The sequence below is a fragment of the Oratosquilla oratoria genome, chromosome 24, assembly GCF_046742065.1.
Source record: "Oratosquilla oratoria isolate Oo_2021 chromosome 24, ASM4674206v1, whole genome shotgun sequence".
Classification (NCBI taxonomy): domain Eukaryota; kingdom Metazoa; phylum Arthropoda; class Malacostraca; order Stomatopoda; family Squillidae; genus Oratosquilla; species Oratosquilla oratoria.
In genome coordinates this window covers 17,892,093-17,912,897 of record NC_134800.1, presented here as the reverse complement: position 1 = coordinate 17,912,897, position 20,805 = coordinate 17,892,093, and the positions used below count along the sequence as shown (strand labels likewise).

At 37.2% G+C, this 20,805-nt stretch overlaps 1 protein-coding gene across 3 annotated transcripts in view; it reads right to left on the bottom strand.

Annotated features, from left to right (window-relative positions):
- Window positions 1–20,805, bottom strand: part of LOC143038504 (thymidine phosphorylase-like) — a 90,817-nt gene that overhangs the window by 19,397 nt on the left and 50,615 nt on the right. For all 3 annotated transcript variants that reach the window (XM_076207762.1, XM_076207763.1, XM_076207764.1), the window contains exons 3-4: window positions 14,891–14,971; window positions 70–255 (exon numbers count right to left, since the gene is read on the bottom strand). In XM_076207762.1, coding sequence (XP_076063877.1) covers window positions 70–255; window positions 14,891–14,971 — 267 coding nt within the window. The remainder of the gene's footprint in view (window positions 1–69; window positions 256–14,890; window positions 14,972–20,805) is intronic.

The window sequence follows — 20,805 nt, the reverse complement described above, 5'->3', positions numbered from 1 at the left end:
ATGCATAAGTACCACAAAGGCTATTAGCTCCATGTCTAAGCCAATAAAAACGACAATCCTTTCACTCACCTGGGATGCTCTCCAATTTGTCTAAGGTCCCCCCCGTGTGGCCAAGCCCTCGGCCACTGATCATTGGCACCTTAAGCCCGCAGGCTGCCAGGGCGGGGGCTAAGGGCAGCGATGTCTTGTCCCCGACACCTCCAGTGCTGTGCTTGTCGCCCACGACCCAGGACGGGTCCCATGTCAGCACGGTTCCTGTTGAAAAGCAAAAGCAGCTATAGTTCGTGGGCTGACTTTCTGACAGACGGAAAGTCGGCGCCTCACATAGTCGAGTCGTTCGACTAAGGTCTTAGTTGTCTCAAACATGAGACTTGCACAAATCAAGGTGGTGCATTGAATGAAAAAACAGTTTCACAAAAGACAGGAGTTCGCCAGCCAAATCGAGTTTATTTTTATGTTACATATCTGAAAGAAAATGGATGTATCACTGTAGAAACAGGAGAAGATTAGGGTAGGATTTGCGTATACATATTGTGTATATATATAAATATATATATATATATATATATTTATATATATTGTTTTGCGGGTCTAGTACCCACTCGGACCTTAACATAAGAACACAAGAATGAAGGAGACTGCAAGAGACCGTAAGGCCTACACTAGGCTGCTCCGTACCCATCACCACCTGTCATCCCCATCCATAAAGTTGTCTAATCATTTCCTAAAACAACTGACAGTTTCAGCGCTTACTACATGGTTACTAAGTTTATTCCATTCATTGACCACCCTATTATTAAACCAATTCTTGCCTATTTCCTTTTTAAATCTAAATTTGTCCAGTTTATAACCATTACTGCGAGTCCTGCCCTGTTGTTTTAATATGATGACCTTGTTTGCATCACCCTTGTTAAAGCCTTTGATCCACTTGAACACCTCTATTAGATCACCCCACACTCTGCGTCTTTCCAGAGTGTAAGTTAAGATGCCTAAGCCTCTCTTTGTAAGGCAAATTTCTGGGTCCATATATCATTTTGGTCATTCTTCTCTGTACTGATTCTAGTGAATTTATGTCCATTCTGTAGGACAGAAACCAAAACTGTACTGCATAGTCAAGGATGGGTCTAACTATCGCTAGATAGAGTTTGATAATTACTTCTGCACTTTTATTCATTACCTAATGCTCTGTTAGCTTTATTCCTGGCACTAATGCACTGTTTCCTGGTTTTAAGGTCCGGACTCACCAGAACTCCCAAGTCTCTCTCGCACTCAGTTTTCTCTAAAAGCATATTATCTAAGCTGTCTCTATTTTCGGGGTTGTGTAGCCCTACGTTTAGCACGCTACACTTAGAGATATTGAAGTTCATTTACCATTTCACCGACCATGTGAACAATTTGTTAAGATCATCCTACAAAATCTCTGCATTGTCTCCTGACCTAATTAGGTGTCCTATTTTAGTGTCGTCCGCAAACTTACTAACATCACTATTTATCCCATCGTCTAAGTCGTTTATGTACATAATGAAGAACAAGGGACCCAAAACTGAACCCTGGGGGACCCCACTAGTAACATTGCCCCACCTAGATTTTACTCCATTTATGGTGACCCACTGTTTTCTGTTTCTAATCCAAGCTCTAGTCCATTCTAACACTTTTCCTCCTATGCCATGGGCTTTGATTTTATCTAGTAGTCTCTGCCGTGGCACCTTATCGAACGCTTTGCTAAAGTCAAGGTAAATAATATCGTAATTATCATTGTTATCTGACGCCTTATATACTTTAGTGTAAAAGAATAGAAGATTAGTTACACATGACTTACCCTTGGAGAAACCATGCTGTGAATCACGAATTAAATCATGTCTTTCGATGTGTTCTATGAGTCTACTTACCAGCGAAAAAAATAAACGGAAGCCACGCGCGATTTCGCTCGGGAAAGTTCCAATGTCGCTCTCGCAAATCCAATAGCGGGAGCGATCCCCCACAAAAAAATTGCTCCGCGGCAAGATTCAACGTTTTTCATGCATTATCCATCATTTGGCAATCCCTGAATCCCATCACCATTGATGAAAGGATCAGAGCAAACACAACTTACCCGTGATCAATCATTGCATTATTCATCAATCGATATCATAAACGCAATGCATCAATCAACTTTAATTTGTTGGTGTACGTACGTATGTGTACACGGTATAGCTGCTACAGTTCAATGGCTTACCTAGCCTAGCTTCGTATCGGCTGCATGCGCGCACTAGTACATGTTGAATAGACTCTACACGACTATCGTGCTACATAATGTCGCTAGTTGCGAATTGCATGGAACCTGTACGCAGGGAAGTTCATTGGTTGCATGCAGCTAGCTGCCCAATGAACGCGCTGACTACATGTACAATGCACCATACCCAGTACCACATCACCGCATGCATACGTACACTGTACATATGCAAACTCGCTCGAGGCCTAGGAGGGAAACTGGGAAATCCCATTTATAACCTCGTTCGCGTATTTATGAGAAAACAAAATAGAATCAAATGTCTGGGTAGTAATTGGAAGTAAATAAATTTGAATATGAATATGAACATTTGATAATTGTATATTTAGTTCATAAATATGGATCTTTGGAGGGAGAATAAAAAATACAAAAATAAAAAATTATTCGTTAGCTAGCTTCGGTTTACGGTAGATAGGTCTACGTTCGTACGTCACGTCCATGCCAAACTTTCGGTGATCGTACATCATGGAGCTATTTCTAGTGAAGCGAGTGGAGATGAGTGAAAAGGGTTTGCCCTCAGATTCAGTCTTTTCAGAATCGAGGGAGAGTGTTTTGACGGCAGGAATCGATTCTGGACCAGCAAAGCCTAATTCAAACTCTACGGGCAAGGGCCAAGGAAAACGAAAACCAGTAAAGCATGAATCTACTATACGCTCGTGGAACCTAGATTGGCTTGAAGTGGATCGGGGCAGTGATGGTATTCTAACGGTGTATTGTAAGGCTTGTCGTGCATTTCTACCTCCAACCACCCCCAACCACTGCCAGTTTCACCCCTCCCCCTCCCCCCAAAGTTAAAGGCTGATATGTTAAAAAAAAAGAAGTAATTTTTCATGCACATGAGTTGGCCTTCCAATAGTTTGAAGGAAATCGAACCTGCAAAAACATGGCTCTGGAAGTATTAAAAAATGGCTCTGGTAATTAAAAAAAATGGCTCTGGTGAAACTCAAAGAAAAATGAAAATGGCTCTGGTGAAATTTAAAGAAAAATTAAAATGGCTCTAGGAAAAAAGAAAGTATTTTTTCCCCTGCTACTTTTTATTACTGATTCAATCATTTTTTCTATAACCGATGTCAAACTGATTGGCCTGTAGTCGCATACAGACGATCTATCTCTCTTCTTAAAAACAGGAACAACATTTGCTTGCCTCCAAGCAGTAGGCACAAAACCTGTGTCTACTGATTTATTAAATATTTCAGTTAACTGGTCGTAAATTTCAAATTTACACTCCTTTAGCATTCTTGGAAAAATTTCATCTGGACCCGAGGATTTTGTAGCTTTAAGTCTTTCAATCTGCTTGACTACTACTACTTTACTAATGCTGAAATTAGATAGATTTTTTTCTTCATCCCCTCTGAAAATCGGATCGCAGTCAGGTACTTTATCTAACCTCTCATTAGTAAACACCGATAGAAAATAATTGTTAAGCTCCTCACTCATTTTTTTCCTCTGATTCTATCATGATATTTTCATCGTTTTTAATTGGTCCTGTCCTTTCTTTGTTTTTTGTTCTATAGAGATGAAAGAAACCCTTTGGGTTGGATCTTGCTTGACTAGCAATCTTAATTTCATAATTACGTTTCGCTGTGCATGTATTCTTTTTAACCAGCTTTGCCATTATCGTTTTTTATTTTTACTTTAAGTCCTCTTTTCACTCCGATCTCATGTTCCAATCTGTCCGTCATCCATCTGGAAGTATTACCATTTTTCCGTATTGATTTCAAGGGGATAAATGTATTTTGTGCATAGATAATTAAATAAGTTAGATTGCTATATATTTCATCCAAATCGCTGACCAGTCTATTGAGCCCTCGCCCCCAAATGACCTGACCCATGGTATGCATATTACCCTCCGTGACCCGACCTCTAGTCATGACCTGACCCCCGGTCATGCACCGAGACTCGACAATGTCCGAAACGTCCGCATAACATTTCATATTCAATTTGAAATAGGTTTTTATATTGTCAAAGTTTGCTCTCCTGAAGTCTGGTACTTGGACGTTATTCGTACTTTTTAATTCTTCCTAAATAATATTAAATCTTATTTCTTGATGATTGCTAGAGCCTAGACTATCTCCCACTTTTACGTTACTCATTAGGTGCTCATTATTAGTTAAAACTAAGTCCAGAGTATTTACTCCTCTCGTAGGATCGGTAATCACTTGTTTTAGGAAATTATCCTGCACCACATCTAGGAATTTCTTCGCTTCGTGATCTATTAAAGTTTCCCAGTCAATGTTTCTATAATTAAAATCTCCCATGATCACAACGTTTTTGTACAGTGACGCTCTGTGAATTTCATGAATCAGGTGGATCAGTTTGCTCAATGCTGAGGTTAGGAGGTCTGTACAAGACGCCAATAATAACTTTCTTATTCTTGCCTATAATCTCTACCCAAATGGATTCCGTACAGTCCCCTTCCTTAATCGAATTGTTGAAAATACATTTTATCGTATTTTTAACGAAAAGTGCTACACCTCCCCCACTCCTGCCAACCCTATCCTAGTGAAAAAACTTATCCTTCTATTTCGATTTCCGGAAGGAAATGTTTATTAGCCATGTTGATCCAGGACTCAGTAATAGCTATAACATCGAAGTTCTCTACGCATGCTTTACCTCAGCAAATAAATTTGTTAATTATGCTTCTGCTATTTGTATAGTAAACTTTATCTTCCCTCCACCTGCTATGGTGATTCTTTTCACAGTCCCTCTCTAAGTTGTTTCTATTGTCTAAACTATATTGCTATACTTCCCCCCCCCCTACTCTCACGTAATATATCCGGAAAAAAAACCCTGTAGGATGCCTACTTCTCGCTCAAGGGATTCAGCAAGGAGCCAAAATCCTTTGGGCGACAAGTGCACCCCGTCCCTTGTGTATAGGTGGTTCCTACCGTAAAAGCTGTCCCAGTTGTCGACAAATGCCCATCCGTTGGCCTTACAATGTTTTGCCAGCCTGCAATTCATTGCAATAGCCCTGGAATGCCACATGCCTCCAACTCTACGCTTCGGAAGGATTCCACATACAACAGGAGCACCTCCCCTATTTCTAATCTTGTCTAGCGCATCCCGGAACCGCGCAAACAATTCCTCACTCCCTAACTTACCTATATCATTGCCCCCGGCACTTAAGCAAACTACAGGGTCCTTACCTTCCCCTACTAAACACTCTTCAATCCTATCTCTAACATCCCCTATCCCCGCGCCGGGGAAACATACCTGCGTTCATACATGGGGTTAGTTGTCCACGCAATGCCACTGTTGTGGCGGTGCCCTGAGATCAGTGAGGGGAGGGGGACACCCCTCAACCGCAGGCGGCGCCAGTGGAAGGGTGTGCCCGCAAGAAGCTGAGGGTTGCCTCGGATGGGGAGACTGTGAGGCGTCCCGCTACTCCTGCCGAGGAGAGTGGGCTGTGGCTCTACACTCTAGGGGGAGTTTCGTAAGGTTAAACCAAATCATCACACACACACACACACACACACACACACACACACACACACACACACACACACACACTTTCAACGAACGGACGGCTTGAAGAACGTTCTGAAGAAAAGTGCCGATTGTGGATCCCAACGCAAAGAGAAGTGCCTTTTTGTATTTACAGGGTGGGGGGGAAATTGCTCGTGGGGTAGTGGGAAAGTAAGGAAAGAGAAGGGGAGGGATTGCTGGGGAAATGGAAGGAAATGAGGAAGTAGAGGACTTGGCCCAAGCAGACCGCCGAAAAGTAAACAAACGACCGCAAGCCCAACTGGAAGACGACGAAATGTCTAATAAGAATGTAAAGATTAGAAGTATAGATAGGAGCAATACAGTAGAAAGTGATGAGAATATTTTCAAGGGATTTAAAGAGGGTGGGGGGGACACAACCCCCCCCCCCCGACTGACAAGACTAGAGGAGAAGGTTGATAAGGTGATCGAGGACTTGGAGCGTAGGTTCGGTCATATGAACACCATTTTACAAAGGGTTGAAAGATTGGAAGAACTAGAAAAGGCGAATAAAAACTTAACTGATGAAATAGAAGACCTAAAAAGACAGTTAAGAGATGTAAAGGTGGAGAATGAGGAATTGAAGAAGAATAGTAAAGAAAACAGAGAGACAATAGCTAAAGAAGCTAAGAACTGGAAAGCAACCCAAGAAGGAAATAAGGTTTCATTCACTGACATAGTCAAACAGCAATTGAAAGAACATACTGAAGACTCAGTTATTAAAGTGATGAGACAAAAGGAGAATATAGTAAGAGATTTAGCAGACAAGAAGAAATGTATAATTATATTAGGAATGGAAGAGAAACACAACCCAGATAGAACCACAAGAATCAAAGAAGAAAATGAAAAAGTAAGCCAATTACTAGAGTCAGTTCAGGAAGATGAACTAGAAATAATGAAACAAATCGAAGAGAAATTTAGACTTGGAAAGTATAGCACAGATAAGACCAGACCAATTAAGATTAAATTCAAGTCACAAACAACGGCAGAGAATATCTTATCCAAAACAGGGAAACTAGCAACAAGTGAACAATATAAAAAGGTATGGATAAAAAGGGAAATGAATAAAGAGGAAAGAGAGGATGAAAAGCAGAAAAGACTTGAAGCTAAGGCAAAAAACGAGAACAGAACGGAGTCAGAGAAAGAGAGATTCTATTGGAGAGTAGTGAATATGAAACTAAGGAAGTTCGACATACAAAAGAAAAACATAAGGGAAACAGAGAACACAATGGAAGTGGCAGAAAACTAAGAGTGTCTTACACAAATATAGATGGATTAATAACAGGATTGAATGAGCTGAATGATTATTTGAAGGAAAAAGAACCGGACATAATGGGAATTGTAGAAACAAAATTAAAAGGCCCACTACCACCCAACAGTGTAGGACATGATGCATACAATTATTGGATTAGAAACAGAGAGAAAAAGCAATGGGGGTGGAGTTATGTTCCTGACTAAGAAGGATATAAACGTGAAAGGTGTCATATATGGAAAGAATACAGTAGAGATGATTATGATAGAAGTGGAAGACAGAGATAAGAAGAGCAGAAAATTTGTGATAAATTATGTGCCTCCAAAAACAGCCTCATGGGAGGAGAGTGAACATAAAAATATGTTAGAGGACACAAAGATAACATTAAACAAGATAATGGAAGAGGGAGGAAGAGTAGTTATGATGGGCGACTTTAATTGCAAAGAAATCTGCTGGGAAGAAATGACAGTAAAGGGTGGAGACGACTCATGGGGAAACGCTCTACTTGAGATGATTACTGACCACACAATGACACAATGGATACAGGAGAACACTAGGTATAGAAATGAAGAAGAACCATCGAGACTAGACTTATTAATTACATCTGAACCTAGAATAGTGGACAAGATTGAATATAAAACACCAATAGGTAAAAGTGACCACATATTGATTGAACTGGAACTTAATGAAGAAAAATATATCAAAAGAAATGAACAATATAGAAAAGGAAGAATGATGTATGAAAAAACATACTTTGATAAAATAAGAGAATTCTTTCAACAAGAAAACTGGGAAGAAATATACAAAGAAGAAACATCAGTGGAAGAGAAATGGAATATTTTGACAAAAATTTACAAAAAAGGAGTGGAAAAGTATGTCCCAAGACAAAAACAAGAAAAAGAATATGTAAAATGCTGGTACAACAAAAGTTGTAGGGAGTTAAAAGACAAAAGAGACAAAGCCTGGACCAGATGGAAAAAAGACAGAAGACCTGAAAAATGGAAAATATATACCGGTTATAGAAATGAATATGTACAAATGTGCAGAGAGGAAAAGAGAAAATATGAAAAAGATGTCATGGAAAAGTGTAAAGATCAACCAAAACTATTCTACAGATTTGTAAACAATAAACTGAAAAACAAACAAGACTTCTTGAAATTAAGACAAGAGGGAGTTGAATACACTGAGGAAATGGAAATGGCGGAAATTATGAACAAACATTTTAAATCAGTGTTTACAAGGGAGAACATACAACCTGAGGAGATTGAATGGAAAGAGAAAGTCCCCCCTATAGAAGAAATAAAAGTATCAAAGAACGAAATATTGATACACTTGAGTAATCTTGATGTCAGAAAATCGCATGGACCAGATGAAATAGCAAACTGGATACTGAAAGAATGCAGGAATGAACTGGCAGACAAAATACATAGCATAATAAGCAGTTCTTTGAAAGAAGGAAAAGTTCCAGAAGATTGGAAAAAAGCAAACATAGTACCTATATATAAAGGAGGAAATAAAGAAGAACCTACCAACTATAGACCAGTCTCTCTAACAAGTACAATAGCAAAAATTTGTGAAAGAATTATCAAAAGTAGATGAGTAAAATACTTGGAAAAAAACAACGTACTAAATCCAAGGCAATTTGGATTCAGACAAGGACAATCATGCATCACCAATTTAATATATTTCTATTCAAGGCTAATAGATATAATACAAGAAAGAGATGGATGGGCTGATTGTGCATTTCTAGACCTAAAAAAAGCTTTTGACAAAGTACCACATAAGAAGTTGCTTAAGAAATTAGAATCTGAAGGAGGAATACAAAGTAAATTGCTAAACTGGATGGAAGACTTCTTGCAAGAAAGAAAAATGAGAGTAGTGATAAGAGACCAGCACTCAAAATGGAATGAAGTAATAAGCGGTGTCCCGCAGGGAACAGTTCTGGCCCCAATAATGTTTGCTATATATATTAATGATATGGATGAAGGAATTGAAAGCTATATGAGCTTCTTTGCAGATGATGCAAAACTACTGAAAAGAGTGAAAACTGAAGAAGATTGTGAATCACTACAGAGAGATCTAAATAAAGTACAGGAATGGAGTAGGAAGTGGGAGATGGAGTTCAATACAAAAAAGTGTAGTATAATGGAATTTGGAAAAAGCAAAAACAGAATAACAGGATCATATAATTTGGGAGAAGAAGGAATAAAAAAAAAGTAGAAAATGAGAAGGACCTGGGAGTCATTGTTATGAATAATATGTCACCTGAGAAACATATAAATAAGATTTTTGGAGAAACTTATAATTTAATAAGAACAATCAAAGTGGCATTTACATACCTGGATGAAGAAATGGTGAGGAAAATCCTAATCACTCTGATAAGACCAAGATTGGAATATGCAGCAACGATATGGTCACCAAGTACAAAAAAATGTATAAAAAAACTTGAAAGAATACAAAGAGCAATTACAAAATTGGCACCAACACTCTCAAAACTATCATATGAAGAGAGGATAGAAAAACTTGAACTACAGACACTAGAGCAAAGAAGAGAGAGAGGAGATTTGATAGCTATTTACAGAATCATGAAAGGCATAGAAATTATTGATAGAGAGAATCTGATAAAATGGGATGACAGAAATACGAGAGGACACGGAAATAAAATAAAAAAAGACAGCTATAGAAGAGATTCGAAAAAGAACAGCTTTCCTCACAGAGTAATAGACAGTTGGAACAAGTTAGATGAGAAAGTGGTGTGTGCAAAAACAATACATGAATTTAAAAATAGTTTAGATAAAATGAGATATGAAGACGGGACCCCACGAGCATAGCTCCCCTTCCCGTAAAATACAACTAGGTAAATACAACTAGGTAAATACACACACACACACACACTTCAACGAACAGACGGCTTAGAAGACGTTCTGAAGAAAAAGTGAAAAATAGAGGATTCCAAAGCAAAGGAAGTACCTATTGTATTTGCAGGGTGGGGGGAAATTGCTCGTGGGGTAGTGGGAAAGTAGGGAAAGAGGAGAAGGGGAGGGATTGCTGAGGGAAATGGAAGGAAATTAGGAAGGAGAAGACTTGGCCCAGGCAGACAGACGAAATGTAAACATCAAAAAACGGCCCCCCGACCAGCTGAGTGACGACGAAATGTCTAATAAAAATGTAAAGATCAGAAACATAGATAAGAGCAGTACAATGGAAGGTGAGGATGATAATTTCAAAGGATTTAATGAAAGGGCGGCGGATACCAACCTCCCCCGACTGACAAAACTGGAGGAAAAACTTCAACAAATGTCTGACAACTGGGAAGTTAGGTTTGGCAAGATGATAAAAATCGCCGAGAGGTTTGAAAAATTGGAAAAACTAGAGAAGGCGAACAAAAACTTAACTGATAAAATAGAAGACCCAAAAAGACAGTTAAGAGAAGTAAAGGTGGAGAATGAGGAATTGAAGAGGAATAGTAAAGAAAACAGAGAGGCCATAACTAAAGAAGCTAAGAATTGGAAAGCAACCCAAGAAGACAATAAAGTTTCATTCACTGACATAGTCAAACAGCAATTGAAAGAACATACTGAAGACTCGGTTATTAAAGTGATGAGACAAGAGGAGAATATAGTAAGAGATTTAGCAGACAAGAAGAAATGTATAATTATATTAGGAATGGAAGAAAACCACAACCTAGATAGAACCACAAGAATCAAAGAGGAAAATGAAAAAGTAAGCCAATTACTAGAATCAGTTCAGGAAGATGAACCAGAAATTATGAAGCAAATCGAAGAGAAATTTAGACTCGGAAAGTATAGCACAGATAAGACCAGACCAATTAAGATTAAATTCAAGTCACAAACGACGGCAGAGAATATCTTATCCAAAACAGGGAAACTAGCAACAAGTGAACAATATAAAAAGGTATAGATAAAAAGGGAAATGAATATTTTCCAGGGATTTAAAGAGGGGGGGGGGCACAAAACCCCCCCCACACACACACACCCGACTGACAAGACTAGAAGAGAAGGTCGATAAGATGATCGAGGACTTGCAGCGTAGGTTCGGTCATGTTAACAACATTGTACGGAGGGTTGAAAAATTGGTAGAACTAGAGAAGGAGAACAAAAACTTAACTAAGGAAATTGAAGAATAAAAAAAACAGTTAAAAGAAGTAAAAGAAGAGAATAAAGTCTTAAAGGAGAATAATAAGGAGAACAAGGAGGGTTGGAAAATAATCCAAGAAAATAGCAAAGTTGCATTCACTGATATAATCAGACAGCAAATGAATGAACAAACTGAAAACTCAGTTATTAAAGTGATGAGACAGAAGGAGAATATAGTAAGAGACTTAGCAGACAGAAAGAAATGTATAATTATATTAGGAATGGAAGAGAAACATAACCCAGATAGAACCACAAGAATCAAAGAGGAAAATGAAAAAGTAAGAAATTTACTAGAATTAGTTCAGGAAGATGAACCAGAAATAATGAAACAAATCGAAGAGAAATTCAGGCTCGGGAAACATAGTACAGACAAGACCAGACCAATTAATATTAAATTCAGGTCACAAACTACGGCTGAGAATATCTTATCCAAAACAGGGAAACTAGAAACAAATGAACAATATAAAAAGGTGTAGATAAAAAGAGAAATGAATAAAGAGGAAAGAGAGGAAGAAAAAAAGAAAAGATTTGAAGCTAAGGAAAAAACGAGAACAGAACGGAGTCAGAAAAAGAGAGATTCTATTGGAGAGTAGTGAATATGAAACTAAAGAAAGTCGACATACAAGAGAAAAACAAAAGGGAAACAGAGAACACAATGGAAGTGGCAGAAAACTAAGAGTGTCTTACACAAATATAGATGGATTAATAACAGGATTGAATGAGCTGAATGATTATTTGAAGGAAAAAGAACCAGACATAATGGGAATTGTAGAAACAAAATTAAAAGGTCCACTACCACCCAATAGTGTAGGACATGATGCATATAATTATTGGATTAGAAACAGAGTGAAAAAGGAAGGGGGTGGAGTTATGTTCCTGACTAAGGATATAAACGTGAAGTGTGTCACATATGGAAAGAATACAGTAGAGATGATAATGATGGAAGTAGAAGACAGAGATAAGAAGAGCAGAAAGTTTGTGATAAATTATGTGCCCCCGAAAACAGCCTCATGGGAAGAGAGTGAACATAAAAGTATGTTAGAGGACACAAAGATAGCATTAAACAAGATAATGGAAGAGGGAGGAAAAATAGTTATGGTGGGCGACTTTAATTGCAAAGAAATCTGCTGGGAAGAAATGACAGTAAAGGGTGGAGACGGCTCATGGGGAAACGCTCTACTTGAGATGGTTACTGACCATACAATGACACAATGGATACAGGAGAACACTAGGTATAGAAATGAAGAGCCATCGAGACTAGACCTAATAATTACATCTGGACCTAGAATTGTGGACAAAATTGAATATAAGACACCAATAAGTAAAAGTGACCACATATTGATTGACCTGGAACTTAATGAAGAAAAATATATCAAAAGAAATGAACAATATAGAAAAGGAAGAATAATGTATGAAAAAACAGACTTTGATAAAATAAGAGAATTCTTTCAAAAGGAAAACTGGGAAGAAATATACAAAGAAGAAACAACAGTAGAAGAGAAATGGAACATTTTGACAAAAACTTACAAAAAAGGAGTGGAAAAGTATGTCCCAAGACAAAAACAAGGAAAAGAATATGTAAAATGCTGGTACAACAAAAGTTGTAGGGAGTTAAAAGACAAAAGAGACAAAGCCTGGACCAGATGGAAAAAAGACAGAAGACCTGAAAAATGGAAAATATATACCTGTTATAGAAATGAATATGTACAAACGTGCAGAGAGGAAAAGAGAAAATATGAAAAAGATATCATGGAAAAGTGTAAAGATCAACCAAAACTATTCTACAGATTTGTAAACAATAAACTGAAAAACAAACAAGACTTCTTGAAATTAAGACAAGAGGGAGTTGAATACACTGAGGAAATGGAAATGGCGGAAATTATGAACAAACATTTTAAATCAGTGTTTACAAGGGAGAACATACAACCTGAAGAGAACGAATGGAAAGAGAAAGTCCCCCCTATGGAAGAAATAGAAGTAACAAAGAATGAAATATTAACACACTTGAGTAATCTTGATGTCAGAAAATCGCATGGACCAGATGAAATAGCAAACTGGATACTGAAAGAATGCAGGAATGAACTGGCAGACAAAATACATAGCATACTAAACAGTTCCTTGAAAGAAGGAAAAGTTCCAGAAGATTGGAAAAAAGCAAATATAGTACCTATATATAAAGGAGGAAATAAAGAAGAACCTACCAACTATAGACCAGTCTCTCTAACAAGTACAATAGCAAAAACTTGTGAAAGAATTATCAAAAGTAGATGGGTAAAATATTTAGAAAAAAACAAAGTGTTAAATCCAAGGCAATTTGGATTCAGACAAGGACGATCATGCGTCACAAATTTAATATATTTCTATTCAAGGCTAATAGATATAATACAAGAAAGAGATGGATGGGCGGACTGTGCATTTCTAGACCTAAAGAAAGCTTATGACAAAGTACCACATAAGAAGTTGCTTAAGAAATTAGAAACTGAAGGAGGAATACAGGGCAAACTACTAAATTGGATGGAAGACTTTTTGCAAGAAAGAAAAATGAGAGTAGTGATAAGAGACCAGCACTCAAAATGGGATGAAGTGATAAGCGGTGTTCCGCAAGGAACAGTTCTGGCCCCAATAATGTTTGCTATATATATTAATGATATGGATGAAGGAATTGAAAGCTATATGAGCTTCTTTGCAGATGATGCAAAACTACTGAAAAGAGTGAACACGGAAGAAGATTGTGAATCACTACAGAGAGATCTAAATAAAGTACAGGAATGGAGTAGGAAGTGGGAGATGGAGTTCAATACAAAAAAGTGTAGTATAATGGAATTTGGAAAAAGCAAAAATAGAATAACAGGATCATATAATTTGGGAGAAGAAGGAATAAAAAAAGCAGAAAATGAGAAGGACCTGGGAGTCATTGTTATGAATAATATGTCACCTGAGAAACATATAAATAAGATTTTTGGAGAAACTTATAATTTAATAAGAATCAAAGTTGCATTTACATACCTGGATGAAGAAATGGTGAAGAAAATCCTAATCACTCTGATAAGACCAAGATTGGAATATGCAGCAACGATATGGTCACCAAGTACAAAAAAATGTATAAAAAAACTTGAAAGAATACAAAGAGCAATTACAAAATTGGCACCAACACTCTCAAAACTATCATATGAAGAGAGGATAGAAAAACTTGAACTACAGACACTAGAGCAAAGAAGAGAGAGAGGAGATTTGATAGCTATTTACAGAATCATGAAAGGCATAGAAATTACTGATAGAGAGAATCTGATAAAATGGGATAACAGAAATACAAGAGGACACGGAAAGAAAATAAAAAAAGACAGCTATAGAAGAGATTTGAAAAAGAACAGCTTTCCTCACAGAGTAATAGACAGTTGGAACAAGTTAGATGAGAAAGTGGTGTGTGCAAAAACAATACATGCATTTAAAAATAGTTAAGATAAAATGAGATATGAAGACGGGACACCACGAGCATAGCTCCCCTTCCCGTAAAATACAACTAGGTATATACAACTAGGTAAATACAAAAAAAAAAAAAAAAAAATCCCGCTCACGAGAATTGGAGTAACGGCTTGCAGCACAGCGATACCGATATTATTTCAGCCATGGGCAGGATTTGAACTCGAACCGCAAGAGTAGCGGTTGCGAACGCTACCACTGCGCCGTCGAGCCGTGTATATATACATTTGAAAGAGAGAGAGTACCAACCTGACTCCTTCATGGCCGAGGTGAGATGCATGGTTTCCTTTGGGTCGAGACCCTGGATGTACATTGCCATCAGCCAGGCTCCTGCAACAAAGGACAAATATTAACCAAAGAGGAAGATTCCGCTATCAGGTCCCGACACCATCATAATTATAGTTACGTCGAAGGTGTACGCGTGTGTGTTTGTGTGTGTGTGTGTGTGATTCACCTTGGTCTTTGGATCACATGTTGGATTCGTGATCGACAGCGTGTTTGTAAATTCATATGGGGATGGAGTGAAAGGAACACACACACACACACAATATATATATAATATATATATATATATATATATATATATATATATATATATATATATATATATATATATATATATATTACATGAAAAATAAATGCGATCGCAAAAGCCACCACAAGACACTATATCGCTTTGAAAATATCAAGTATTCAAATAATACATAAACTCGACATGAGGGAAGGGGAACTGTGTTTTATATATATATATATATATATATATATATATATATATATATATATATATATATATATATATATATATATATATATATATATACCGGTATATAATAATAGCAATAATGAATCCAGCAATCGACGTGCCTGGAATTTGGGACCTCAAGATTGGGAGTCTACTCAGTCCAGTCTGCTATCTTCTTGCCAAGTAAAGCGTTAAAAGGATCAGAACCTGCAATGAATTTGTGGATTTAATTATCTAGAAAACATCACATCTAAATATTGTCCCTTAGTGGCCACAACGGCGAAAGGAATAAAAGTTTCGTTCAAATGCTGCCATGTCGGCCGACGGGAATGGCGTTGGGATGAAAACGTTATGGTCGACGAGCCGCAGATGTCGTCAGCATCGCTTCCTAGGTTCCATTATGTAGATATCTACCTACCTTAGGTACATATATACGTAATCTAGGTTAAAAAAAAAAAAAAAAAAAAAAAATTCGGTCAAAATCCATGGGTCCCCTTTATTTATTTATCTATTTATATAGGTCATTTTGGCCACTAACTGCGATTGGTCCACCATCTCACTCACTTGCCCTGGGTCACGAGGCTCCTGCCGATTTGAATAGGACAACCCTCAGACTTAAGGTGAATGCGCCAGAGGCGGAAGGGCAAAAACACCCGGTGCCTCAAATTTGGCTGGGCTCCAAGAACACGCCTTTACGTCCGGGTTCTTCCCATACACCTGACATTGCCTCTCTCTCTGGTGCAAATTTGGACCAAATCGGCCGAGCTAACGGTTTCGGTCAAAATCCGCGTATGAACCACTTTTATTGATCTATTCATTTATTTATCTATTTATTATTATTATTATTATTATTATTATTATTATTATTATTATTTATATATATATATATATATATATATATATATATATATATTATTTTTTTTTTTTTTTTTTTTTTTTTTTTTTTTTTTTAATGTCATTTTGCCCACTCGATCCGATTAGGCCACCATCTCACCTATAGGTCTAGGGACGCGAGGCTTCTTGCGGATTATTTCTTTATCTTCATTTTATGTCTCCTGTGGATTTGAACTGGACACCCCATGGGATTTTGATCGAAATCGTCAGCTCGGCCGACTTGGGTACTGTGAGGTACTTGGGAGGAACCTGGACCCAAGGGTGCTCTTGGGGCCCAGCTAAACCTGAGGCTCTGGCTGCTTCTTCCTTTCTGTCTCTGTTGCGAGCACCTTTAGCCTGAGGGGCATCCAATCCAAATCCGCAGGAGGCCTCGTGGCCCTGGACAAATGGGTGAGATGGTGGCCCATATTTGTCAATCCCGGAAATCCCAAGTCATTCCTAATACCATGCAGTGGTACTATGAAAAGACACACACACACACGCGCGCGCGCGCGCCCGTTGGATTCACAGCGAAGATTGGAACTCCGGAAAAGAAGTGAAATTTACGTGGATCTCAACGACGAGGAAGTACCTTTGTTGTATTAATAGGGAAGGGGAAAGATCGTGGTGTAGTGGGAAGGTGAAAAAAAGGAGAAACTGAGGGAAATGGAAGGAAATGAGGAAGGTGACGAATGGGTTCCCCCCCTGGACCTCACGAAAAATGTAAACAAAAGGGCTGCAGACGATGCAGGTGAAGTCGAAAATATCAGTAAAAGCATTAAGGTTAGAAATATAGATAAGAACAGAACAATAGAAAGTGGAGATAATAATTTCCATGGATTTAATGAGGGGGATGCCAGCCTCCCCCGATTGGCAAGTCTAGAGGAAAAACGAGAAAATGACCAAACACTGGGAGGATAGGCTCAGCCAACTTACACGGATTACGGAAAGGATTGATAAATTGGAAGAGTTAAAGAAGGTGAACCAAAACCTAACTAAAGAAATAGAAGAATTAAAAAGACAGTTAAAAGAAGTAAAAGATGAGAATGAAGAATTAAAGAATAATAATAAAGAGAATAAAGAATCCATAGCAAAAGAAGCTCAGGGTTGGAGAAAAGTCCAAGAGAAAAACAAAGTTGTATTTACAGATATAGTGAAACAACAAATGAAAGAAACTAAGGACACAGTTATCAAAGTGATGAGAGAAAAGGAAAATATAGTAAGAGACTTAGCGGACAAAAAGAAATGTATTAGGGGTGGAAGAGAAGTATAATATAAATAGAACCACAAGAGTAAAAGAGGAAAAGGAAAAGGTAAACATCATATTAGAAGTAGTTCAAGAGGATGGAAAAGAAACAGGGATAGAAATTGAAGAAATATATAGACTAGGGAAATATAATACAGATAAGACCAGACCAATTAAGGTCAAATTCAGGTCACAAACAACAGTAGAGAATATCTTAGCAAAAACAGGGAAACTAGCAGACAGTGAACAATATAAACAGGTATGGATAAAAAAGAAACGGATAAAGAGGAAAGAGAGGAGGAAAAAACAAAAAGGCTAGAATATAAGGGGAAAAAACGAGAAAAGAACAGAGTCAGAAAAAGATCAATTCTATTGAAGAGTAGTGAATATGTAAGTGAGGAAATGGTTCATAGCAGAGAGAGACAGAAGGGAAACAGAAAACAAAATGGAAGTAGCAGAAAATTAAAAGTGTCTTACACAAATATAGATGGCCTAATAACAGGCTTGAACGAACTGAAGGAAAAACAGCCGGACATAATGGGAATTGTAGAGACAAAATTAAAAGGTCCACTACCACCCAACAGTGTAGGACATAGTGCATATAATTATTGGATTAGAAACAGAGAGGTAAAACAAGGGAGTGGAGTTATGTTCCTGACTAAGAGGGATATAAACGTGAGGAATGTCACATATGGAGAGAATAGAGTAAAGATGATTACGATGGAAGTGGAGGACAAGGATGGGAAGAGCAGGAAGTCTGTAGTAAATTATGTGCCTCCTAAAACGGCTTCGTGGGAAGAGAAAGAACACAAAAATATGTTAGAAGACACAAGGATAACACTAAATAAGATAATGGAAGATGGGGGAAGAATTGTTTATAATGGGTGACTTTAATTGTAAAGAAATCTGCTGGGAAAAGATGACAGTAAAGGGTGGAGACGACCTATGGGGAAATATACTACTTGATATGATTATAGAACATACAATGGCGCAGTGGATACAAGAGGATACTAGGTATAGAAATGAGGAAGAACCATCGAGACTGGACCTAATAATCACATCAGAACCCATAATAGTGGACAAGATTGAATATAAGACACCAATAAGTAAAAGTGACCACATATTGGTTGAACTGGAACTAAATGAGGAAAAATACATGAAAAAACGAACAATATAGAAAGGGAAGATTAATGTAAGATTTTTTTTTTTTTTATCATAAAATAAGAGAATTCTTTCAAAATGCAGACTGGGAAAGAATACACAAGGAGGAAACAATAGTAGAAGGGAAATGGAATATTTTGACAAAAACTTGTAAAGAAGGAGTGGAAAGGTATGTCCCAAGACAAAAGCGAGAAAAAGGGTATGTAAAGTACTGGTACAACAAAAGATGTAGGGAGTTAAAAGACAAAAGAACTGAAAAATGGAAAATATATACTTGTTTTAGAAATAAATATGTTCAAGTGTGCAGAGAAGAAAAGAGAAAGTACGAAAAAGATGTCATAGAAAAATGTAAAGATAAACCAAAACTATTTTACAGATTTGTAAACAACAAACTGAAAAACAAACAAGAATTAGAGAAACTACGACAAGGAGTTGAATACACAGGGGAAATAGAAATGCCAGAAATTATGAACAAGCATTTTAAATCGATGTTTACGAGGGAGAACATACAATCTAGAGATATCGAATGGAAAGAGAAAGTCCCCCCTATGAAAGAGATAGAAGTATCAAGGAATGAAATAATGAAACACTTGAGTAATCTCGATGTCAGAAAATCGCATGGACCAGACGAAATGGCAAACTGGATTTTGAGAGAATCCAGGAATGAACTAACAGACAAAATACATAGCCCAATAAACAGTTCATTGAAAGAGGGAAAAGTTCCAAAAGATTGGAAACGAGCAAATACAGTACCAATATATAAAGGGGGAAATAAAGAAGACCCTACTAACTATAGACCGGTCTCTCTTCCAAGTACGATAGCTAAACTTTGTGAAAGAATTATCAAAAGTAGATGGGTAAGGCATTTGGAAAAAGAAAAAATAATAACGTACTAAATCCAAGACAATTTGGATTTAGACAAGGACGATCATGCGTCACAAACTTAATATGTTTCTATTCAAGGCTAATAGATGTAATACAAAAAAGATATGGATGGGCTGATTTTGCATTTCTAGACCTGAAAAAAGCTTTTGATAAGGTGCCACATAAGAAGTTGCTTAATAAATTAGAAACTGCTGGAGGAATACAGGACAAACTGCTGAAGTGAATGGAAGAGACATACACTAATTGGGATGAAGTGATAAGTGGTGTTCCACAAGGAACAGTTCTGGCCCCAATAATGTTTGCTATATATATTAATGATATGGATAAAGGAACTGAAAGTTATATGAACTTCTTTGCTGTTGTTGAAAAAAGTGAACACTGAAGAAGATTGTGAGTCGCTACAGAGTGATCTCAAGAAAGTATGGGAATGGAGTAGGAAGTGGGAGATAGGATTCAATATTAAGAAGTGTAGTACAATGGAATTTGGAAGAAGCAAAAAAAAACAAAAACAAAAAAAAAACAATAGTGGCATCATATAAATTGGGAGAAAAAAAAAGTAGAAAATAAGAGGGACCTGGGAGTCATTATTATGAATAATATGTCCCCTGAGAAACATGAACAAAATTTTTGGAGAAACTTATAATTTAACAAGAACAATCAAAGTGGCATTTACATACCTGGACGAAGAAATGGTGAAGAAAATACTAGTCACTTTGATAAGACCAAGATTGGAATATGCAGCGACGATGTGGTCACCAAGTACAAAAAAAAATGTATAACAAAACTTGAAAGAATACAAAGAGCAATTACAAAATTAGTACCAACACTCTCAGAACTATCATATGAAGAGAGACTAGCAAAACTTGAGCTACAGACATTAGAGCAAAGAAGAGAGAGAGGGGACTTGATAACAATTTATAGAATCATGAAAGGCATAGAAACTATTGATAGAGAGGATCTAATAAAATGGAACAGTAGAAATACAAGAGGACACGGAAAGAAAACCAAGAAAGACAGTTATAGAAGAGATCTGAAAAAGAACAGCTTTCCCCACAGAGTAATAGACATTTAGAACAAGTTAGATGAGAAAGTGGTGTGTGCAAAAGCAATACATGAATTTAAAAACAGTTTAGATAAAATGAGATATGAAGAAAGGATACAACGAGTATAGCTCCCCTTCCCGTAAAATGCTAGGTATATACACACACACACAATATATATATATATATACATATATATATATATATATATATATAT